Source organism: Toxotes jaculatrix, chromosome 13, assembly GCF_017976425.1.
Source record: "Toxotes jaculatrix isolate fToxJac2 chromosome 13, fToxJac2.pri, whole genome shotgun sequence".
NCBI lineage: Eukaryota > Metazoa > Chordata > Actinopteri > Toxotidae > Toxotes > Toxotes jaculatrix.
The window spans coordinates 16,667,454-16,692,311 of NC_054406.1; the positions used below are offsets into that span (position 1 = coordinate 16,667,454).

The 24,858-nt window shown below is 43.5% G+C and overlaps 1 protein-coding gene across 6 annotated transcripts in view; it reads left to right on the forward strand.

Annotated features, from left to right (window-relative positions):
- The window catches only part of LOC121191675 (growth factor receptor-bound protein 10-like), a 37,233-nt gene extending 16,874 nt beyond the window's left edge, over positions 1–20,359 (forward strand). For 5 of the 6 annotated variants that reach the window (XM_041052982.1, XM_041052983.1, XM_041052981.1 and 2 more), the window contains 12 exons: positions 8,437–8,593; positions 11,104–11,219; positions 13,771–13,845; positions 14,425–14,562; positions 14,938–15,048; positions 15,861–15,959; positions 16,134–16,211; positions 17,765–17,881; positions 18,513–18,579; positions 18,727–18,814; positions 19,254–19,347; positions 19,966–20,359. In XM_041052982.1, coding sequence (XP_040908916.1) covers positions 8,437–8,593; positions 11,104–11,219; positions 13,771–13,845; positions 14,425–14,562; positions 14,938–15,048; positions 15,861–15,959; positions 16,134–16,211; positions 17,765–17,881; positions 18,513–18,579; positions 18,727–18,814; positions 19,254–19,347; positions 19,966–20,112 — 1,287 coding nt within the window. In that variant the 3' untranslated portion in view covers positions 20,113–20,359. Of the gene's footprint in view, positions 1–6,833; positions 6,943–8,436; positions 8,594–11,103; positions 11,220–13,770; positions 13,846–14,424; positions 14,563–14,937; positions 15,049–15,860; positions 15,960–16,133; positions 16,212–17,764; positions 17,882–18,512; positions 18,580–18,726; positions 18,815–19,253; positions 19,348–19,965 lie in introns of those variants that run through there. The other variant, XM_041052985.1, reaches the window with a different exon arrangement.
- Positions 20,360–24,858: the final 4,499 nt, after the last annotated feature.

Genomic DNA, 24,858 nt, shown 5'->3' on the forward strand with positions numbered 1-24,858 from the left:
GCATATGCTTTGCGTCTGACATCAATGACTCATTACTGCTTTAATTTTTCAAACAGATTATGGCTCAGGGGCCTGGCAGCTTTTTTGCTTCTTCTTTACTGCATTTTTCATGGCATGTCACCAGGTTGGAGTAGGCAGGAAATTCTTCAAGACTGCTTAATGGCACAAAAACAGGAAGCTGGTAGTATTCTTCCAGCACGAACAGTGATAAACCCATGCTGGAAGGAGTAAAAGGCACATGGAAAAATCACTTCCAACATTCCATCATGTTTATCATCGACAGCAAAAGAGAAAAACCCTCTGGCTGAAGAAGCAGAGGCTGATAAATGTGTGTGTCATGGGAAACAAAAACCACCAATATAAAGAAACATCTCTGCTAGAATTTGATTAATTTACACTCATTGATTAATGTGACATGGATTCATCAGTGCTTAAAATGCTAAATGGAGTGACATTAGGCTCAACAAGTGTTAGAGGGACAGCCATGAAATTTGTACAGACATTCATGGTTTGCAAACGATGTATCTTCATGGAGTGATGATCCCCTGATGTTCACGTTAGCACCACCATTAGATTGACATTTGTGGTTTTGAGTGAAATTGACAGCTATTGGGACAGACATTATAGCCATAATAGCTTAGGTCATACCTTACCTTACCATCTAGTTATCGTCAGGTCAAAATTTACTTTGGTTTACCTAAGGACAGTCTCATAGAGCTGCTAGCATGACTACAGAGACTCAGAAATATTCTAACTGTTTAACATCTAACTAAACCAGCCTCAGTGCTAACTGGGCTCCTTCAGTGGATGCGTGCGGAACAGTCATAATCTGCTTTAATGATAAAAATGAGCCATGGCTCGTCTTCGGCTGATTGAATGAAACCTTCACTGATCAAATCACTTAAGTTGTGCGAGACCAGCGGCAGACTGGCCACAACGTGGCCTTTAGCGCCAGACGTCGGTGCTTCAGCTGGCATGTGATGTTGTGTAATGTCGTGTATAAGCAAACAGAAAGGCTAGTGAAGGTTGTGAAGATGTTTGAGTATGTGTATTCATAGATGTGTGCAGATTGGTTTAGTTATGCAGTCTGAGGAGCATTGAGGATGGCTTACACAACAATGCAGACGAGACTCTCAGATATGCCGTGCGTTGGTCTACAGACATAGTTGCATTGTATTTGCATTGGCATGGTTTTATCATAGGATCTCTCTCCCTCCAGCTGTAGAGTTGGAATCTGAACATTCTTTACTAAGCTTCAGTCTTTCTCAAAGGGCTACACAGCTTACATTATGGGCCAGTAAAACTGTGTGTGACATGACAGGTTTATGGCCTGTGTTGCCTTTGATAACGTAAATGTAGCTGCCCTCAGGGTATTAAGACCAGGCTACTATAAATAGATAACATGACATGACAAATTTAGGGGAATATACGTCTCATTTAATTGTTTAAAAGGTCTCTGGTAGGTGCTAAGGCCAAAGCTAATTCAGTAGTCTCATTGTAGGTAATGCTGAACTCTGATAGAGGCTGTTTCCCACGCAAATTGTGGCAGTCTTACACCATACAGTTCAGTCATGTTACCCCAGCTTTCACAAGGATTTGGTCTGTCATCACTGGGCAAATGGGTTTGCTTTGGCATCATGACTGCGGCTGTAACGCAACTCCTGCTTTTATTTGTGGCCAGAGACGCAGCATTACGAACATCAGGGACAGCAGAGAGCCCCAGTGGTTGAAGAGACCATCTCTCAACCAAAAAACTTGGGTTCAAGCCCCTTGTGTTGGCAAGTATCCATCCAGCTAAAGTAGATTTGAGCAAGACACTGAACTCCTTCCAGCCCTGGGTTTGCTGCTCTGTAGCTGACCTTGACCTCTGACCTCCCTGTGGAAGGAGGCAAGAGAAAAGAGGGTTCCAGTGAAAAAAAAAAGGATGTGAAAAAGTCTGTTTCTAATGGTTTGTTATTCAGTGCATGGTCTGATTATTGAAATATTTGGAGCTTGCGAAATTTTACAAGAGTTAAAGCATTATGGACACAGGGGAATCATACTTCTGTCTACAGTCTGATCATCTGGGTGTTTTTCTTCTTTAGCCGTGCCAGGGGCATTGTGGGTCAGTTGGTTTACCACTTTGAAATACAACTACTGCAACTACAGACAACTACTGCATGAACTGCCCTGAAATTTTCTACTGACATTCATTGTTCCCAGGGAATGAATCCTTAAGATTTCGGTCATGCCTTCCATGCCCCATGGAAAGTGATAAAATTTGGTATGGATGTTAATGGTGATCAGAGGGTGAAGTTTTGTAATTTTCTTCTGGCTGTTTTGCATTGATCTTAGTGGTTGGATAATGCTAGTTATGTATAGTTTTCGGTGGTTTCCCTCAATTCTAAAAAAAAATCAATAGTAAATTAAAAATGCTGGCAGTACATCTCAGCTGACATTTAAATATTTGTTTTTTATGATTCCTCCCTACAGCAAAATACGACATGACGACTATATATACACTGCAGCAGTGTCATAAAAGCTAATTTAAGACTGAAGCTCTGAGTCACACACTCTCGGTTTAGGACTCCCACCTCCCCCTTTGTCTGTGGTCAGCTGATGTACTTCTGCACGCAATGGTCTGCTGACCGACCCACTGCAATCAGATCAGGTGCATGTACGTGTGTGTATGTGTCTGTGTGGGTGTAGAGATGGCAGTGTTAACATAGTAAGCTTATAATGACATGGACATGTATGCTTCATTGTTAGATAGACACGAGGTTGCTGTACTTCCTTTTGCAGATGTAAATGGAAGATGATGTGTACACTGTAAATGGAAATTTAATCGCTTACCTGGGAAGAATTCAACAAAGTTAGATGAACAAGTCTTAGGAGTGTATGTATGTGTTTGCTCTGGAGATTTACAGGACTTTTGAGTTTTGGCCACGCAGTAAATGTTTTACATGCCATAGCAATGTCATGACGCATCTTTGTAATATCTCAGTAAACATAGGCTTGTTTGACACACACACACACACACACATACATGCATGAATGTCAAAGACATGCCGCTGTCAAACCAGAGCTTGATGCTAGATTTAGTTTTTCCATAGAAACCATTAAAAATGCAACCAGATAATGATAAGTGCTGAACTCAGCACTCAGCTGTTCGGGAACAATATCCAGATGAACAGATCTTGTTTGAGGTCATTTTCTCCCTGTTTGGGAGCCAGAAATTGTGATTGTCAGTATCTAATTGCAACACTTGTTCCACCAGATTAAATTTTAATTTAAGAGGGAGTTTACGGTCAGTCTTTGTTTCTGATATTCCTGTAAACGATCAAACTGTGCTGCAGGCATTCATTTTGCGGTGGAACTGGGGATGGAGAGCTTTGTGTTTCCTGCTCAGACAAATTAGATGAGAGATGACGTTTGGATTCGATCTTTGCACGGTAAAACAAATCACTGTGTAAACTTTGCTAAATCCACTCAAGTTTTTTTGATATTTGGCAGGTCAAAATTTGATGTATGTTCTGTTTTATTGGATCGATTTCACCAACGCCCACTTGACTTTGTTTAGTAAAACCTATGGGGGATCTGTGAAGAGGTTCCTAGAACTGACAGTAAGTCAGTCAGAGGAATTTCGTCTTACTGTGTACACATTTATGTGTGAGACAGTACCTTGTCAGTGTTGGGTCGTGGGAAGGTGGGGAGGTGAGCCACTCAGTGAGCCACTCAGTGAGGCTTTGTGGTGGCGCACCAGAGAGGTGAAATTGAGTTTGGCCTGTCTGCAGAGCTAATCAGCTCTGTCTGGCTTGAAACCCGACCACTCACAGACATGAAAGACGACTGATGCTGTAATAGACCAGGGTGGGAAGTCACCAGCAACCAGCATTCAAATGCTGACATTAGATATGGGTGTGTTAGTCTCCTCTGGCAGCCTCTGCCGGACAGCCAGCTATCATTTGGAGAATTGTAGCAGCTTGTATTATATTAACTGCAGGATAATGTAAGAATTGGCTGTCAATCTAATGTCTTTAGCCAGCAAACACATTGTGTTAAGTAAAAAGTTGTACCACCAACAGAAGAACTGACATTTAATACAATCCCATATTATATAATTAGGGGGGAAAAAACAACAGTAACAAAATTTTAATTAATTTGTTTTGTGGTCGCTAACATTAAAGCTGCACTAATCAGTATTTTTAGATTAACAATGAAAAAAAAATGGCAACAGAGAATTATCACCCTGCATTACCGCTTAGATTTACAGAGTGTTTAAGCATGTTTCAGCTCATTGCTTCGGATTTACGACCCACAGCATTGTCTTGGTTCAGTCTCACTGCTCTTATTAGCATCGTTTGCAGCCGCAGTAGTCAGCAGTTTTCAGGAAAATAAAAATAAAAAGCTCTGATAAAGACACTGTCTGCCAAATTCCCAGCACAAAACAGACAGACAAAGTAAACGGCTAGCTGGTGAATATAGGGGAGCATTTAGTAGATGAAGTGTCAGATATGTTGCTCAGGGGTTAGTAGAGATTAAAACAGAGCTGTATTAGCACATCATCTGTAAAGAAAGAGCATTAAAAAACACATGATCAATTTCTTTACATTTGTGTTTGCTCAGTTTTGTTCCTTGTTTGATTTTCTCCTGAATCTACATGAAAGCAAAGTCAACACATAAGCTCAGTACCCATACACAATTGTTTTGTAAGCTACCAATTTCCATTTGCCACAATGGCCAAGAAGTAATAGAAGCATCGCAGAAGTTATCAGGTGAATTTACACATTAAAAAAAAGATAGTGTCCAGAACTACTCTCCCTCCTCCAGTCTGAATGAATCAAGATTGCTTTTGCAGTGTGTGGGTCGTGTTACTGTGGAAGAGATCTGCTCTGGCTTAAAACAACCAGATCACTGATGTCTGTGTGTGTGTATATGTTCGCTTTCGTACCTACGGGTGTGTGCATTTATTGTGTGTTTGTGTATAGCCCGATAGGTTTAGGGCCCTATAAACCTCTTGGTCAAGTGAGCCTGACCCTGACATAGATTATTGTGTTTGACCTCTGACCCCCAAACAAACTGTTCTCGTGTATGTGTGTGTATTTGTGTGTGTCTTTGTTTATATGAATGCAGGTGTCTATCCATGACCCTTCAATCCAATATGCTGCGGCTCCAAGCCTTTTACGTGTGTGTGTGTGTGTGTGGGGGGGGGGGGGGGGGGTTAATTTCATTATACAAAGATAAAACTTTGTAAAGGGATACGTAACTAAAAATATACTTTTATACTTTTAGGGTGAAACCCATTATATAATAATTGGCCTTCTGACTCCATATGATGCACAATGCAAGCTCGTTATCTTTTCCTACACCCACCCCCCACCCTTTCTTTCACATGTGCTTATCACATACGTGAACATGCATTATCCTCATGCTCACACACACACACACACACACACGTGTACATACACTCAGTAACAGCCGGTGTTTTACTGCTCCCCAGATGGCTGCCAAACTGCCGCGTGAGACTGGAGGAAAAAGTTGAGCAGTAAAGTCAAAAAACTGCTGGAGCCGGTTGTCATAGTTTACATTTTGTCTTCCTCTTTTGAGAATGTGTGTGCATTCCTAATGTGTGTGTGTGTGTGTGTGTGTGTGTGTGTGTGTGTGTGTGTGTGTGTGTGGCTCATAGTTCTCATGCACATTGTATTAGGGGCCAGCTGGGTTGGCCTGCGCTCTACACATGAGCCTGATTATGACTCAGTATTGCATTACTGACATTCCTCCATAGCTCTCCCTCTTTTCTCTTTCTCTATTCCCCCCCCCCCCCCCCTGCTTTTTCTTTATCTTCCTCTCTCTCTCTCTCTCTCTCTCTCTCTCTCTCTCTCTCTCTCTCTCTCTGCCTACCTCTCTTGAGGTAGAGCAGATTTGCTGAGCAACCAGCTCCCCCTACCCCTCCCTCCCCATCCCCCTCCCACGACCCCCCCCCCCCCCCCCCCCCCCAGCAAAGCCCAAACGCCCGACACGTGATCCATGCAGCTTCAGATCAAATCACCCCACCATTTTCTTTTTTCTTTTCTTTTTTTCTTTTTCTTTTGACTTTCAACTGCCTTCTTCACAAACCTTGAAGCCATCAGTGTGTGTTACACATGTTGCTCTGGTCCTAACACTCTCGCATAGTATTTCACATACAGCTGAGGAGGAGGAGGAGAGGAGGAGGAGGAAGAGGAAGAGGAGGAGGATAAGAAGGACGGAGGGAGGGGGTAGAAATTGAAACCGTCAAGCAGCTCAAAGAAAATGTCAGTGGATGCATAAGAATAAGGGATGTGTGTGTGTGTGTTCAGTGTTTGGCTTAGTAGTTTCAGCGTGTTCTTTCTGTCCATGTGCATGTGTATGTGGGGAGTTGTGGGCGTGTTCGAGGGAGAGAGACTGTTACTTTTGATGTGGCGCCATCAGTAAAAGGAGCTGACAGTGACTTTTTTTATTTGGGGATGAGGGGATTTGGACACAGCCCTGTAGATAAGAGTGTAGAGGACGTGACAGGTAGCAGCTCACCGTTTAAAAATCCCACACTGGGTTAATCCAATGTGAGGGGGAGGAGGAGGAGGGGGAGGAGGAGGAGGGAGGAGAGGAGCGGCAGCTCATACCACTCCTCGCAGCTCAGCCTTTATGCTGCCCAGCACGAGAAGAAGAAGGGGCAGGCTGTCTCTCTTTCGCCTTGTCTCTCTTTCACTCTCGTCCTTCCTCTGTCACTTCCTCCCTCCTCCCCCCTCTTCCCTCTTACCTCTCTTGCATTCTCCTTGCCAATCTGTCCCTCCCTCTCTCTCTCTCTCCCTTCCTGACTTCCTTCCCTCCCTCCACTCCCCTCCTCCCCTCTCTCCCTCTCTGTCTCTCTGTGTCACTGGAGAGCGTCTCAGTGTGAAAATGCCATCCTGCTCTCCAGACTGTTGCCTCTTTCAGGCTGTGGAGGTAAGAGACGTGTGTGTGTGTGTGTGTGTGTTCGTTTTTCTTTTCTCTATGTCTGTCGTTAGGTCTGTGTGTGTGCATGTGTGTGTGTGGCTGTGGCTGTGTGTGTGTTTGTGTGTGTATGTATGTGGTTACCAGTTTGTAGCAATGAGGACCTTTACATTTTCCCCCCTCGATGTTTCTAAAACTTTTCTCAAACAAAGCTCATGCGTCATGAATTTACTTTTTTTATGGGGGCGTGTGGGAAGAGGAGAGGGAGTCTTCTGGCTTTGCAGGGGCAGAGAGCGCTGTGACGTTGTTTCTGGTTGCATTCGGAGTCTCTCTCTTTGCGTCGCCGTGCTGGTGCTTGTGGCATTTTGTGTCATTTCTAAACCATCGTTGTTGTCGTTTTTTTTTTTTTTGGGGTGTTTTGTGTGTTTCCACTTCTCGGTGCCATTGTTCGATTTAATTTTCCATGCCCACCCTTCCAGGCTCTCGCCCATCACCAGCTTTGTGTCTTGTTTCATGTAATTTTCAACAGTTGTTCCCCGGTGGTTTTGTGTGAAGTGCAGGGCAGCAGAATCCCTGCTGTGGACAGAAGATGTTAAGTACATGGGTGTGTGAGAATACACACACGAACATATATGCAGATACACTTTCTCTCTATGTATGCAATACAATCTGAATCTTCTTTGCGGTTTCACAGACACTTTCCGTTCTTCATTTTCTCTTATGCGTGTGTGTTTGTGTTTTACGCTGCATGTGAGAGTGAGCTCACCACGTTGTGTGTGTGAATCTGCTCATACAGTGGTGTGAAGCAGCTGGTCTGTGGTTATCTGTGCAGCAACGCTGTCGGGGAAGGCAAAATTACGCCCGATTTAAATGTTGCTTTGGGCACTTGGCTGAAATGGTTCAAAATGGCGCAACAATGGAAGTTACTCTGGCTTTGAACTGTACCCGCTTTCTGCTCCCAGTGGTGACATTTTTAGGGACAAAATGCAACATGTGTAAATCCTCCGTGTTATTTCACTCTCCAAGTGTGAATGTGTGGTTTTTCTACTTTTCCGACCGGGGATATTCTTGCATGTCACAAGAAAACGTGTCATTGTGGGTTGTGCGCGAGCAGGTTTACATGCGTATTCGTGGATGTGCGTGCGAGTAAGTTTGGTTGAGCTGTGGACAAAAGGGTTGAGCTGAGAGCGCAGGGGCCAGCCGACCTTTCCTGGACGTCATCCTTCCTTTTATTAAGCACTTCTCTTCTTCTCGTTGTAGTGACAGAATAATGTTTAACGGGACTTTTTAAGGGTGGACTTTTCAAAGCACGTGGTTATGGAGGTAAATGTAACCACAGATCAGCTCCATTCTTCGTTTTCTCTGACGATTCAAATTCCTGAAAGCGGCTCAGAACGTATCGTGCCTTTCCACTGATATAAGGCTTTTTTTTTGGTCAGCTAGTAAAAACACCGTCTCTGCTGCTTATGTTCATATTCCCATCATTATTCTCATGTGCGTTTTCAGATAGTGAAGGTGTGGAGTGAAGATGGGGCCGGTAAAGTGGTGGAGATCCCAGCAGACATGACGGCCAGAGACGTCTGCCAGCTCCTGGTCTACAAGAGCCACTGTCTGGACGACAATGCTTGGACGCTTGTGGAGCACCACCCCATCCTCGGCCTTGGTAAGGATGTGTGTATTGGTGTGTGTACGTGCATTCAGGTGTGGGTTTGGTGCACTGTAGTCTAGTTTGTGTGTCTCTGCTCATACAAAGTGTATATGTAGCGATGTAGGAGTTTATGAAAAGATGGGTAGAGAGCATTATAACTTCCACTGAGACCCGATCTATCACATTATCAGTTATATTTTCCAAAAAGAGCTTTCATTTTTACTCATTTTACTACATTTTTTTTCCTTAAAAGGCTGTGCCTTTGTGTAGCAAGCATGATTTTTATGTAACTGTGATTTTGTGTAACTTTAACTGTGATAAATAACATGAAAATATACCACAAAGATTTAAGTCAACCTTGAGATAGTGTTTTAAAGCCATTCTACAGATGAAATGATGGGTAAAATGAGTTGGTGAGTTTACCTTCCACAGCGTCCCAGTATGTTACCCTGTCCTGGTTTTTTAGGAATATCTTGTCTCTTTTCTGCAGGTGTGTTTTAGTCTTGTATGTGTGTGTGTGTGTCTGTGTCTGTGCCCCTTTTGTGGGTCTCTGCATGAGTGGGGATAGTCTCTTGTGTGTACCCTCTGTGTGTATGTTCACTTGAGCATGGCACGAGTGCTTGGTATGTCTTCTATACAGCTCAGGGAGGGAGGTGTGGTGGTCATAGGATTAAGTATTTTCCATGTTTTGCTCACATGCCTGTTGCCTCCCTAATAATTCACTCAGGGGGGAAAAGGGAGTTAAAAAAAAAGAATAACACAAGACTCGTGCTTTGCTTCTTTACTGTTGCCATGTCTCCTATTGAAGCTCTATTTTTTTTCTCTGGGTCTGTCTTTGTCCTCAGCGAGGCTTTCCTACACCCGAGTTGTATTTTTAGAGTCAAAGGATCACTTTGTGTTTTGCTGCTTGATCTGTGTTTCTGGAAAAAAGTGCACTGGAGAGATGGAATGTGAGGTGAGGAGAGGGAGGGAGGGAAAAAGAAGGCAAGAGAGATGAAGGAAGGGAGAAAGAGAGGCAGAGAGGGAGGGAGAGAGACAGAGGGAGGAGGGGGGGAGGTCTGGACTAAAGCGTCATACCAGAGCTGCAAAGAACCAATCGTGGGTCTCCGTTGGACGAGCCCCTAGCCTTCCTAGCCAATCAATCTTCCCTTAACCCTGCACAGGAAATTCCCCTGCTTTCAGCCAGCATACACACACACACATACACAGCCCAGACATTTCCACCCCTAAAATGCAGAGAGAATACTTTTTCAGCTAAAACCATGTCTACGGTTTCACCAAAATGTAGGCACGAGTGTGTGTCTGTATGGGTGTGTTTTGCCTTAATAAAGCAAGACTATGTGAATTAACCTGGAAGGGAGAATTAGTGCTAAATCCTGCTTGCTATCATTTCGTGTGTGTGTGTGTGTGTGTGTGCGTGTGTGTGTATGTGTCAAAGCAGAACTGGAACATCCTGTCATAATCAATTTCTAATCGGCCTCACTCTGAGATCATATGCCCTCAATTTCAAGAAAGACACACACGCACACTCACACACACACACATAGAAAGTAATTGGGTCTCTGTGGTGCACAGTGAGCAGGTTAGGTCTGTGTGAGCTCTTAATGTGTGGTTGTGTGTTTGTCTGTGGCTTGTTCTTTGCTTATGGCTTCGCCGCTCTCAGCAATCAGCCTAAATACATGACATCATCTTCCTGCAATGCCCCCCACCACCTCCTCCTCCCCCCATCTCATACCACTTCTCCTCTCCACCTTCACCTCCCCCCTCCCCCCCGAATCACAGTGCTTCTTCTTTTCACAGCCCCCCCTCCCTCCCCATTTAACCTCTTACTCCCTTGCTTGTCTCTTAGTAACAGGCGATTTTTCTTGCTGTGTCATTGTATACGATAGTATTACCAGCGATCTAGTGGGTAAACTGTGACCTCAAGTTAATAATTTTAATAAAGAAAATAACCATAATAATCATATATCTTAACACTAATTAGTTCTACTCTCAGTAATGCATGTGTTTGTGCTTAATTTTAAAAATCATACAACATGCTGTAGATAAACCATGCACTGCTATTATGACTCTATTTTTGCTTGTCAAAAGGTGTGAAAGACAAAGTTCTTTCCAATTATACCAATTTCCACTCAAAATATAGAGATTAAAAAAAAGAACATGCACAATCTGTTTATACTGATTCTCATTGGGATTTTTTTTGTTTCAGCATGTCAGAAAGTTGTTGTGTTTCCTTCTTCCAGTGGAAAATGTTCAAAGCAGTTTGCAGTAAACAAGGTCCTTTGGTGACAAGGACATTTCAGAATATGCTTTCAATGTTAAAAATGGAAGAGAGTCCCTAAAATTAATCTCTAAAAAAACAACAAACAGTGAACTTGTTTTTAACATTGAAATACACAAACATTATTTTTTTTAATTACAAATAATGAGCCTTAAAGCTGTTTCCCTCACACTCCATCCATGAGGACAGTTCAAAGATAGCACAGCTGAGGTGACTAACAGTCTGTCTGTGTGTCCTCCTACAGAGAGGTGTCTGGAGGACCACGAGCTGGTGGTTCAGGTTCAGGCCTCCATGAGCAGCGAAAGTAAATTCCTCTTCAGGAAGAACTATGCCAAATATGAATTCTTCAGGAACCCCCTGGTGAGTCTCTCGCATCCCTGAAATGTCCTTTCTGTGACTGCTTTAGTGCGCCCCCCACACAGACACACACACACACACACACACACACACACAGCTGGGCTTCAGCCGATTTTCCAGCCTTGATATTTTTAGCTGATGGCTAAAATTTCATGCTGACACTGAAAACCTTTACCTTTGATTGTATTTTGGGGCAAAAAAATACAGGCACTCACTGTTTCTAACTTAATGTTTTTTATAGGTACTGTGGCAAACCTTCTGTAGCAACAAAAATATTATAATTCATTTAACATCTCCACTGATAAATACACGTCTAACAGCCATGTGAGTGGCTCTGTGCGGCTGTGATTAGACACAAAAGTGCTTTGAAATAAATGTCCAGATCATCATGTTACATGTCAATAAATATTAATGTCAGCATACTGATGTTTAGCAGGTGTGGTATTTAACCTGCCCACCATCTTTGTTTAGTGTGTGTGTTGTCGGTGTAAACACACACACAAGTGGACTCTCCAAGTCCAACTTCATCCTCAGTGTCCTGCCGCATCTCCTCCAACTCCAGCTTCTCTTCCCTTCTCCAGAATCTACGTAATTTCTCCTGCTCAAAGTGCAATGCCAACAATTCCTTCTGTTGCTCTAAAGCAAACCAGCTGTCTGCGTCACTGCTGGTGCAGCCTCTGACATGGGTGCCAGTTCCATCCCAGGCTCACCTTTACGTAGCACACCCTGGTCAAACAAAGACAACAAAACTACTTTTCTGAGTTCCTCTTTACGACACTTATCGGAAACAGCAACATTATAATGATTAGCTATTTCCACTAGCTGCTCCTTCTTACAGCCCTTAATAAATGCTAATGTCAGTGACTCAAAGAACTCAGCCAAGGAAGCCATTACCACCACCGCTCACTCAGAAAATACAGTGATCACCGTCAAGCTGCATTGAGGCAAATACCAGCCTCTTGACAAGGAATACCTCCCCTCACTGCCTACCCCAAACTGGCTAAATCTCAACCCTAGTCTTCGTGTGATACTTGTGGTGGGTATTTACGCACTGCATTGCCGGCAATAATCATGCAGGCAATGACTCAGCCCGACAGCCCGGTAAAGCAACCATGAACTGGCGACCCACCTGCAGCAGCGGATGTGCCCCCGAGACAACTGCTCTCGCCACGTTCTCACCACACTATCCCCCCCCCCCCCCCCAAAAAAAAAACAAACGGACCCAATCCCTAAAGGAAAGTGCCCCACAGCCTGCTGGAGAATTCCTTGTCTAAAAGTGCATCTAGACGGTGACACCAATTTCCTGATCAGTACCAATAAAACACAAATCACACAAAATGGCTGCCAGAAAGCACATGGTGTAGCTCCCCCAATGAACACAGAGCCAACAGATCAAAACATCCACACAAACTGCCCGAAATACAAAGCACAACCAAAACCACCACCACTGGTGTGCCTGTGGCTTAAATAGACTCTCCACCAGAGCCCAGGTGTGTTGAGCCACCTGCAGACAGGAGGAACAGACACACCCAGAGGATGACACACATGGGGCATCACAGCACACTAACACTTGATAATTAGCACAGGCTGATGGGAAAACCATTAGTTTTGCAGGCCTTCTGTCACAGGCTGTGAGTTATGACACTGCTACAATACACAGTATATATAACCATTATGTTCTATTTTGTTGTAGGTCCTGATCAGTTCAACAGTTAATACAGTTTTTATCCATCAAGACGAAGTGAATGATGTTCATAGTTAGTGAAAGGCCAGTATTGTCCCATATCAGTCTAACTTTGTGCACAATGCTCTCTTTGTGTCGTCTCTCGGTATGTTTAGGCTTTCTGTCTTCCCTCTGGTGATGTAGGAGCTGAAGCTCATTCTACTTTTGCACTCAGTTGGAGTATTTTAGGGCATGAGCTGAAAAATATAAAATGCAAAGCTGTTCATCATTTTAAGGACACAAACCTGCCTCTGACAGCCAGCGAGTCAGTGTTAGTCAGCTTGCGTGGCATCTTTTGCTGATGTGGACTCGGCGTGGGGCTCTGCTGTTATGTGCTGGCTGGGTATACGGTGACATTATTGCCGTGGTGATTTAGGTGTGTGTCAGAGCCAGCAGGTGACCTCAGCTTTGTAGTAATGAGCACAGTAAAACACCAGAGTGCTGGCCGCAGCCTGTCAATCACGCTAAGAGTAGCGCTGCTGGCTAAAGGGGATTACATCAGCGGGTGAGATCATACTGCATCTACTCGCAGGCTGGAGTGCCCTCTCTCTCTCCCCCACCACTTTGCCTCTGAGTCCTTGTACTCATCAAACACACACACACACACACACACACACACACACACACACACACACACACACACACACACACACACACACACACACACACACACACACACACAGAAAGAGAGACGTATTCTGCATAGAGAAACACTACCCCACTCTGAGCTTGCATATGAACTAAGTGTTTTCTAGTACACCACTCTCTCCCTCTCTTTTCTTTCTCTCTTGCTCATTGTTGATGTCTCTCTTTGTGTGTTTTTCCATCCAGAACTTTTTTCCAGAGCAGATGGTGGCTTGGTGTCAGGAGTCTGATGGCTCAATCCCTCAGTCACAGCTCCTACAGGTGAGGCGATGACTAAGTGAAAAGACAAATACATCTCTAATAGCACACACGCAAAGACTTGATTCATTACCTAACCCCTGAGTGTTACCTCAGCCCTAATTTAATCCTACACCTACAGTAAATCTTTTCTCTGAAGTAGCTGCCCTGTAAAGAGTGAACGCAGGAAAATGTTCTCACAGTGGAAGATTTTTATCTTTGTGAGGACATCTGGTAATCCAAAAATATGCACACACACACACACACACACACACACACACACACACACACACACACACACACACACACACACACACACACACACACACACACACACACACACACACACACACAGCCCCTGGAATCTGCTAATTGAATTCACCCAGTGTTGTTACTGCCAGATTTTTAGGAATATAGAAAAAAGAGCCTGCCTCGTTATTCCACTGAGATATCTGGACATTATTGCTTTTAAAATGGATTTAACAGCAGGGAGGAATATTTATGTTTTAAGGATGTTAAAGGCACAAACCACTCAACCATTTGTGTTAAATCCAGTTCACATGCAGCCGTGATCCCAATGGATGCTGTTGTGAATTTTTCCAGAACTTTCTGAACTCCAGCAGCTGTCCAGAGGTTCAGGGCTATCTGTACATGAAGGAGCCTGGACGCAAGTCCTGGAAGAAGCTCTACATGTTCCTGCGTCGCTCGGGTCTCTACTGTTCTACTAAAGGAACATCCAAGGTGATAAGTTGCTGCTTTATTGATTCTAAAACTGGTATGAAGGAGACCAACTTGACAGATTAAGCTGGCATTTTTGTGCAAAGTAGCTGAGTGTCTAATCTTATTTTTCAAGTTTTCTTTGCTTGATCATATATTTTTTGGATTGTGTTTATCCCAGTTTTACTTTAGGGTTTGTCACTGACGTGTCATTTAAGAGTATTTCAACTTCATGTATTTTGTTAACTGAAAATAAAATTTAAAAATAAGAAAAGAAAATCTTAAATACGAATTTTCCAAAGCAGAAGACATTAACAAATGTAAAATAGTCTGTAGTCCTTTAATTCATGTTGTTTCTCTCTCCTTCTCATCTATCTCTGCCTCCCCCTGACTAAACAGGAGCCCCGGCATCTGCAGCTGCTGTCAGATCTGGAAGACAGTAACATCTTCACCATCATCACAGGCAGAAAACTTCACAATGCCCCCACAGACTACCAGTTCTGCATCAAGGTAACACATGCAGAGCAACTCAATTAATCTAGAATAATAATTAGGTCAATATTTATATATTTTGTGGAAGACGGGGTGTTATCTGAAATGTAGGACACCCAGTTTAAAACTGGCATCTGTCTCTCCTCTACATATATTGTATGTGTGTGTGTGTCAGAGGGCATCAGGGTTAAAACCGACCAGCGGGGGTCAAACACACACTCAGCACTGTGTGTCCCACTCCAGGAGTTATCTGTGGTGGGTCACCTGCTGATCTGGGATAAGCCCAATGGGATAAGCTGGGATGGTACAGGGAATCTGGCCCGCCTAACCCCCTCACCTCTCTCTTTACAGACACACACACACACACACACACACACACACACACACACACATGCACACGCACACACACACACGACAACCATGCAGGATTGGGTACGGGATTTTGCTTTGCTGCAGGGGGTGGCTGGATTGTTGCTATGGCGACATGAATGAATTTATCGGTAGGGGTTGCTTTTAAGGAGCAGTGTGTCTAACGTCCTTGTTACTGGCAGAGGAGAAGGGAGACTGGGCTGTGATGTGGGAACAGTCTTTGCCTTTAGGGTTGTAGTATATTGTTGTTTGCATACAATAAATCCTAGAGGGTGTAATTAAATGTCATTCATTAACTCTGAGCTGTCATAGGCATCATCTACTACCTGAGACAGTTGACAATCTAAAGTTTTGTGTATCAACACAGTCTTTCTTTTAACAGTGATCATAAATGCAACTTTATGGGCATTTTGTAATATAATTTGTATGTGTAATTTCCCACCATGTCTGCTGTTTGACAGCCCAGCAAAGCGAGGAGTGACTGTAAGGAGCTAAAGATGCTGTGTGCAGAGGACGAACAGAGCAGGACCTGCTGGATGACTGCCTTCAGACTGCTCAAAGTACTTTCTTTACTTTTATACCATGTTAATGTAGTTAAATCTGTGAGGTGTGCTGCTGTACAGTTCACAGAGGGTTGATAAATGCTGCTAACTGGTATCCAACTGTAACATTAATTAGTTTATCAGCACTTGGAAACATGAGTTGATGCCGTCTCTTCTCTCCTGCCTTCACAGTATGGGATCGTACTGTATCAGAGCTACAGCATCCCCCAGCAGAGGAAGTCTAACCTTTCGCCTTTCTCGGCGCCTGTGGTGAGGATCTGCTCTCTGACATCACTTTCTTACAACCCCGCTCTAATGCCTCCACTCAGCCAAGACCAATCCAGATTGATCCATTAATTAGCTGATGGTAAATTGTAAACCAGTTCACTTTGTGACCACCTTGTGTCTAGTTCTTCTTAAGAGGAAAGACACAACCACGCTCAGGATCGTTTCTGCTGGGTTTTTTTTTCATAAGGAGGATTTGGTAAATACTGAAATGAATTTCTATTCTGACGATCATTGTGTCGGTTTACCTTTGTTAATGAGGTGAAAGAGGTTCAGTAGTGAAAGACCCGTGGTCCAGATTCAGGTCAGGCTGCTCATTTAAACAAACAGCAGTCTATGACAAAAGTACATCCGACACATAACCTCTTATCCCAGAGTTATTTTACATTGGTGGACATTTGCATAATGCTCAGACACACTTGCAGTGTATAAAAGATTGCACACACAGCAAACAGAAACCTGCGTATTTGTATGCTGTGTTACACTAAGACTAATCACCTCACACCATGAGGTGCTGGTAAAAGTCTCTTAAGCTCCTTTGCAAAGATTGTGAATTTAAATAAGTGACAGATCTCTATACAGAGTTTGTACTTCTTGTACATTGGACTTGTGGAGTGAGTTTTGCTTAAGGGCCTGTGATCATTTAAGTGTACCCTGCTGTGGAACAACACTCACAAATGCAACTAATGATTATTTTTTTTTATTAGCTAATCTGTTTTGGTTCTTTGTTTAGTCCATAAATTTAAAGAAAATAGTTAGAAATAGCCCATGAAAGCAGCCAAACAAAGATTTACAATGAAACACATTGGAGAAGCTGGAACCAGAGGATGTTTAGAGGTTTTTAGTTTTTTTTTAAATGAATAAATGACTCGACTTATTTTCAAAACAACTATTGTTGATTGACAAATTTATTAATTGACAAATCTTGACACGATTACAGCGTTCTCATAGACCTCACAGACCTTTTTAAATAATAATACATTTAAGAAAATCCAGTTTTTTTGAAAATATGATACAGAGCATTATAATGAGTGAAACAGATGTACTTGTTATGTATAATTTGGTCAGTATGGATGCCAACGTCTTACCTGAAATAGGCCAAAATTAAGGCACCAGTTTTTTAATGTTAATGAAAAATTCTTGAATTTTATGGCCAGGTGACTGTGGCAACCCTTCTGCTTTTCTTCTGAAAGGCATTAGTGGTATATGTAAGAGCCATTTTTAGCCAATTTATTTTCAGCTGAAGGGAGAAGTCTGAGTAATTCATTAAAGAGAAACCTTGAATAACTTGGGCATGAGAGCCAGAAAGCCAGGAGAGGCTTGTTCTTTTCCTCAGAGCGGCATTTTGTGGATTGACTAAAGTGGGTCTGTGTGCAGACAGGATTTGTCATGCCCCAGTGAGTGTGTCTGGCTTGTTTGACCTCTGACCCTTGTCTACCCCCCTCTCCTTCACCCAACTACTTCCGTACCCCCTCCCCCCACTCCCCACCTACCACCACCCTTATGCTACCCTCCCACCCTGCCACGTCTCCTCACAGCGGAGTGTATCTGAGAACTCCTTGGTCGCCATGGACTTCTCGGGACGGACCGGTCGCGTCATCGACAACCCCGTCGAGGCCCAGAGCGCCGCCCTGGAGGAGGGACAGACCTGGAGGGTAAGGAGGAGGTGGATGAAGCTTGACATATGGGATGGATAGATCTTCAGATTGCAAACATGGATGAATTTAAGCTCCAAATGTGTCATGATGAACAGAAGATATGAGCTTTCATATAATTTGGTTTTGGTAAAGGACCGTCATTACCCTAATTTTACCTGCTGTTCAATCGTGAAGTTAAAAAAAAAAAAAAAAAAAAGAAGGGAACAAAATGGAGAGTTTTCACTACACAAGGAATTACAATCAGAAGGAATCAGGAGCTTTTGAACTTTTGTACATAAATGTAACGTCTTTCCTGGAAAGAGTTTGAATAAGACGTCCTCCATTTTGAACTAATTCATCTTTCCCCTCCGGCACATTTCTTAGTCGATTCAAGTGTGCAGCAGCTCCACTTATCTGTTGCTGAGATCACAGCTCATAAAGCCAGAGCAGAACACAGCTGCTCGCTTCATATTATGTTTGTGGATTTACCTTGCTGAAATAGCATACATCCACGCAGTGATACAGAAAACCTAAGCTGCAGTGTCTTAGTTCAGAGGAGAGCATCAGTCTAAGGGGAGGCTGTGGCTGTTGATTCTGGTTTGATATGATGCTATTTCATGGCAAATGTTTGTCAATTCTCCGTCCACAGAAGCGGAGCCAGCGTATGAATGTCCTGGGCAGTCCCAGCCCCCTGCACCCTTCCTCCCTGAGCACAGGTACTCTCACTTTAGATTTAACAAACCCAAGCAACACCAGAAAGACCAGTAAAGCTTTGTTAGTTGCTGGTTGATGCACTGATGTATAGTGGAAATGAACAGATGCTGAGTGAGTGCTCAAACAATGAGTGTGTGTCTGTCTCTCAGTGATCCACAGGACACAGGTATGGTTTCATGGTCGCATCATGAGAGAGGAAGCCCACAAAATGATCATCCAACAAGGCCAAGTAGACGGGTGAGTACAACAATATGTTGAGCAGGAAAAGGCTGAGAGGCAGATTTGAGTTTGAATTTTAGTTGGGCATGATTTTATCTCAGTGCAAATGTCCCTCCTGTGAAATGCAGCTGAAAGCTTCGAGAAGCGAGCAAGTGAAGATTATTTTGTCAAGCAGAACTGCATGAATAATAAATGTGAAAAATAGAGACAAAACCGCTGCCAAGAAAGAAGCTTAGATCTCTAAGATGTCAGAGTCTCTTTTTTGGCTCGTCAGCCACACATTTTAGCCTTCACATAGTGGATTAAGATAAGATTCTCTAAGAGCAGCAGCACGTCATCAGGCATTTGAAATTTCATAGTCAGTGAGATGGAGTTCAGGAGTGTTATATATTTCATGCTTTCATCATACTTTTCATCAAACAGCTGAAACATTTCTCCCTCATGTTCCCTATTTCAGGTTGTTCCTGTTGCGGGACAGTCAAAGTAATCCCAAGGCATTCGTGCTCACCTTGTGCCACCACCAGAAGATCAAGCACTTCCAGATCCTACCGGTCAGTCACATGACTCAACACAATCACTGTGCGGCAGGAAATGTGTCGCGTTCACTGGTAAAATCCACTGGAATAAAGCACAGAGAGGAAGATCACTGCACTACTCCGTTAGAAAAATTACACAACTCTAAATTGTGCTAGCAATTACACTTTTAATAGGATATTAAAATTATCTGTTGTTAGATTTCATGTCACGTCCCGGTTACAAAGCTACAGTTATTGCCTCAAAATCCAACTCGATCTCAAAGGTTTCCACACAACTAGCATAGGTTTTTCCTTCCTCCCAGGCAGCCATCTGTTTGCATTTATTTTGTCACAGTACAGAAATCAGCTTGAAATATTTTAAAGGGCCAGTTCACTCAAATTACAACAAACATATTTTGTCATTTACCCTTTAGGAAAGTGGTCTCAGACTTTTGGACCCCACTGTATGTCGTCACAGAGGAACTTTTGTTCTCACAATTAATGCTAAAATTCAGATGTTTAGCAAGTAAAGTGTAGAATGCTAAGATTTACTAACTAGCATTGTCACATTATTTTCGGGTAGCGCAAAGTGACAAAAGTCTACATGTCTCATCGTGATGGGATCGTTAACTGTCCTCTCTCCTCCCTCTGAAGTGTGAGGAGGACGGACAGGTGTTCTTCAGCCTCGACGACGGCGCCACCAAGTTCACCGACCTGATTCACCTGGTGGAGTTCTACCAGCTCAACAGAGGAGTGCTGCCCTGCAAACTCAAACACCCTTGCACCGCCGTGGCCTTGTGACACTCCACCCCTCCCCCACACACACACCTCCACCCTTTTTTTGCACACCTTTCACCCTGAAACCCTCCCCCCACCCCCCAACTCCTTCCGCCCTCTGCCCCCTCCCTCACCAATGCAACGAGGCTGGGGAGACAGAGAAAAGTTAAGTCAAGTTTTGGGGAAGTGAACAACTCGAGCAGGAGCCGGCATTTCAAGTTTGATGTCCTCAGCGCACCGTGCTTTTCTCCGCCTTACCGCTGTTTGGATGTTTGAATGGGAACCGTTTGACAGTTCAAGCGTTGCAGATCGTGGACCTGGCAGTCGCCCAACTCCTGCGATGTTGTCGTGCAGACTCGATTGTTTTGTCATTGCCGTTCTGACCCTTGAGAGAGACCATTCATTGTGAAAACACAAGACAGCTAAGATCTGCTGAGCACGAGTGCTGCGGGTCTCTCGGATGGATCCCTCCCTTATAGTCCCTCACCCTTCCACCCCCCAACCTCTCCCATCCTCCAGGCCTGATAAGCTGTGGTGCCCGCCCCACCCTCGCCCCCCTCGCTCCCGAGGCGGGCGGGGAGCGCCACCCTCTGACTTCCTCATCGATCATCAGGGATGGACGGGAACCTCACTGGGTCTTATCAAACTCGATCCAGGAGTTTTCTCAACCTGTGCAGTCCAGTCTGGATAAGCTGACACCCTGCCCAACCCCCTACAACACCCGAGCAGACTTGACGTAGCGTCTCTGCTGTGTCCTATCCCACAATCAAGAAAAGTCGGAAGAGAAACGAGAAGTAGCTAAAGGCAAGATAAGCAGAGCAGTGGCGAGGGTTTGCTTAAAGGACAGAGGAATGTTTATCAGGAAGGCTGTAACAAGCCTCTCTTGTAGAGTTGATTACTTGATGTCATTTTAATGCTGTTTGATTACTGTTGATTCAATGCAGAACTAGTTTTGCACTCCTGGGCAGACAGACGACAGCTGTTCTCTCTAGCTAAATGAAGCTGCCTGCTCTCCGTTCGTCATCCTCCTCTTCCTCCTTCACCTCCCCCTTCTGAAAAGCATGCATGTGAATTTCCACCAGCTCTGATTGGATTACAGTGGTGTGGGAGTGAAGAGAGTCACGGCTGATTATGCAGTGCCTTTCAGGAAGGTTTGGGAACATCTTGGACCTACGTGTGGCCCGTACTAACAGGACCACACCACGGGCAAACACGAATGTGCTCTTGAACCGGCAGCACCGTCTCAAGACTGCGAGGAAGAGGAGGAAGACGGTTACACTGACTCCTGAAAAGCGTGTCCGCCCCCAAGGTTATACCATTTCAGTCATTTCCTGAATCAAAGGGTTAAATCTGTCGGTGAATTTGTCTTTGAATGTCATTTTCTTTTCCTGAGTCTGCTTTTGAGCTCAATTCTTGCACATTTTTAATGATCCTGATTTGATATTGATGGGTTGGAGCTGTCACGTTCGGATTCTGACCACTGTTCCCACACTCCAGAGAAGACAAATCAACAAAAGCACTCCCACAACTTCTTTTTTTTTTAATGTTTAAATATGGAATTGAACAAAAGACTTGAAATGTGAACTCGAATGAGCTTCACTCGCCTTAAGTGAAAATTGTGAACCTTGTGTATGAAATCAAAGCTGTATTAAAATGCACACACGGTAACACATTTAAGATTTTACAATGGAACAACATTGAGAGCGTGAAAGATGATGATGTTTGAGGAACAGTTTAACATTTGTGGAAATACTTTCCACCCTCTAACCAAGAGTTAGATGGAGACCACTCTCACGTCTGCACGCCAAGTATGAAGCTACTGTCATCAGCTCAAGACGGGAAACCTGGGGAAACTAGTTAACCTGGCAAAACCTGCCTACCAGTTCCTCCAAAGATCACTGATTAACATAACTGGTTTGTTTTATCCATACAAAACCCATAAGTGTACAAACAACAGTGCAGTAATTTCATAAGCTAAGCTATGTGAACCAGCTGCTGACTGTAGCTTCAGAGAGCAGTATTTATCTTATCATCTGACTCAACAAGTGAAGAAGTGTGTTTCCGAAAATGTCAAACTGTTCCTATAAAGTAAAAATCCACTTGAACATGATTAAGAAAACAGGTACTGACCTTGCATCTCTAGGCCCCATTTTCTTGTTTGGTGCTGTATTATTTCTGCAGACAACTGACTGAGATGTAACATCATGTCCACATATTTCCAGCGGCTGCATGGGAATTTGGTAGCATCAGCGGTTAACATCGGGTTGCGGTGTCAGTCCCCTCCGAGTCAAACAGTAAGGGCTTCTTTCTTGAACAGCTATTTTGCAACAACCATGCAGACAGAGAGAAATCAGTTATAGTCGCGGTGAGAAAGCAGTTTCTACACCAGCAGTAATCCAGAATGTATCACAGCCATCAGGCATGTTTGGTTGTCAGGAAGAGGCTTTATACCAGTGTTCCTGAATCATTTTAGAGCTCATATGATTTGCCGATTAATCAATAGAAAAGTAAGTGGCGACTATTTGGATCATCATTAATCAATGTTATAAACAAAAATGCCAAAAAAAAGGTGATAATTCCACCCTCTGATGTGAGGATTTGTTGCTTTTCCTTGTCTTACATTATAGTAAACAAAAATTTCTGGGTTTTTGAACATTAGCCACACGTAAAAAGCAATTTGAAAACATCACTTTGGGCTTGAGGAAATTGTGATAGTCATTTTTTTTTTTACAGTTGTTTTTTATATGTTATAGAACAAACAATTCATCGACTTATCAAGAAAATTGACAAATCAATCAACAATTGAAATATGTTTCATCTGCAGCCTTATCTAGTTTGTCTTGCTAGCTCAGTTACTTTGCCTGCAGGCTGATATTTGATTGGAAACAACACGGTCATGCCTCTTTCTGGTAGTTGTTGAATAGCATTCTGGGAGATGAAGTGAAAAGGAGACAAGGCAGGTACACAAGAGACGGTGGTCCACTGTAAAAGTTAGATGGTCACACTTAAAACATCCATCTTAAAGCCAAGATGTAGAGGATTTGAAAATGTTTGACTTTGGTGCCCCCATGTGGTAGCATCAAAGCAGACACTGTAGCAGAGTCACTGAGACTGAATTGGTTCAAAGCCAAACACAGACTGAATGAATTTCTGCAGAATGGGCTCGTTTTTCTACAAACAAAACGTGATGCCGTCAGGATTTTGCCATTACGTTCACATAAAGATCACATACACAGTGGCTTTAACAGGCCATCTGATGAGATTTTTTTCTTTAACTCTGTCCCTCACTGTGCTGTTTTCATCCAAAAGAAAAAAAAAATTAATTTATCTGCCCTCTCCTGCTGTCGTATGACCGGCAAATAAAAAGCTGCAGGCATGTGACATGTAACACCTGCTTAGCCTCGTCCTCCACCCCTCCCGCCCTCACCTGCACCTCCCCTCCATCCTGTGCCAGATTCACAGCGAACAGGGTTAGCACGAGGCCGTCAGACTCCCTGCCAGGCAAACTAAACTCTCTAAGTACTGTCATTGACACGCAAGCCACTGCCGCCACCCGGTCCACCAATCGCGTGACTTGACTGACTCACCAGCTCTGTGCTCCACCAATCAGGCCTTTTCTAGTCAGCCAGGGCAGACTCTCTCCAGGGATTGGATAATGCTTGAACCCCCCGCCCCCCGTCCCACCTGTGTCCAGCCTGTAAGCTATGACCCTGTGGTGAATAAGTGTGTGTGTACGTGTGTGTGTGGATGGCCAGACTGTTATGTTATATTCGCGATCCAGGATTGCTATCTCTGCTGGTTATCACTTGCCTTTTAGAGACAGTAAGAGGAAGGTTGCTTGTCGGTTGGGTAAAGTCAAGCTAAGTTGTGGATGTAGAGGAGACAGGAGTTTGGCTGGAGGTATCCCAGCATTCCCAGTCGTCAGCTGAGGATTCTCTCCTGTCTGTCAGAGAGGGATACAAAGCCACATTGCTATGGGTCAGCGGGGGACGAATCACCGTCCTCTCCTCCTCCCTCAGTTTTTAATCACTGTGCTACAATGCAATCCTATACACAAATCCAAGTACATGACTATACCAGTGTACAGTATCATTTGTTTTCTAAGTATGTGAAGCTATGGAGAAGATGTAGATCTAACACTGTACCTAGGTCACAGATCACTATGTATGGGGCGTTATGCTTTTGCTCATAACTCCATGTAAAATGAAGAATGATTTATTTTGTCCTTTTTTTTCTCCATTATTTGATTGTGTGTATATTGACATTGTGTATTTTCTTTTGTTTGCCACAAAATGACCTTTTATATATATAAATATATATAAAAAAGAATATACCACAGTATATACAGTATTAAATTAAGCTGTTTTTTTTTTTTATTTTAAAAGATCAAACTGGATTTTTGACATACGTCAAATTTCTGAACAGCAGTTGTGCGTATAAGCTGACAGGCTGACAGTCTTCAACTCTGCCAGCGTCCAATTCTGACGCCATTTTGTTTTAAAACTACCATCTCTGGAATATCCCCTCTCTGTCTGTCACGTCGGATTCCTCTCATTTACTTTCAAGAAGACACTGAAGTAAATGTTTGGATGGATATTAACACACACACACACACACACTCACACAAATAGACACCAGTGGGTTTTCACCGAGAGCACACACACACACACACCAACACTTAACCCTTGGGGATATTCTTAGCAGCTTTTATACACCTTTCATTACAAGTAGTGCAATTACACGCTGTAGCTCAAGAGGATTGTGCATTTC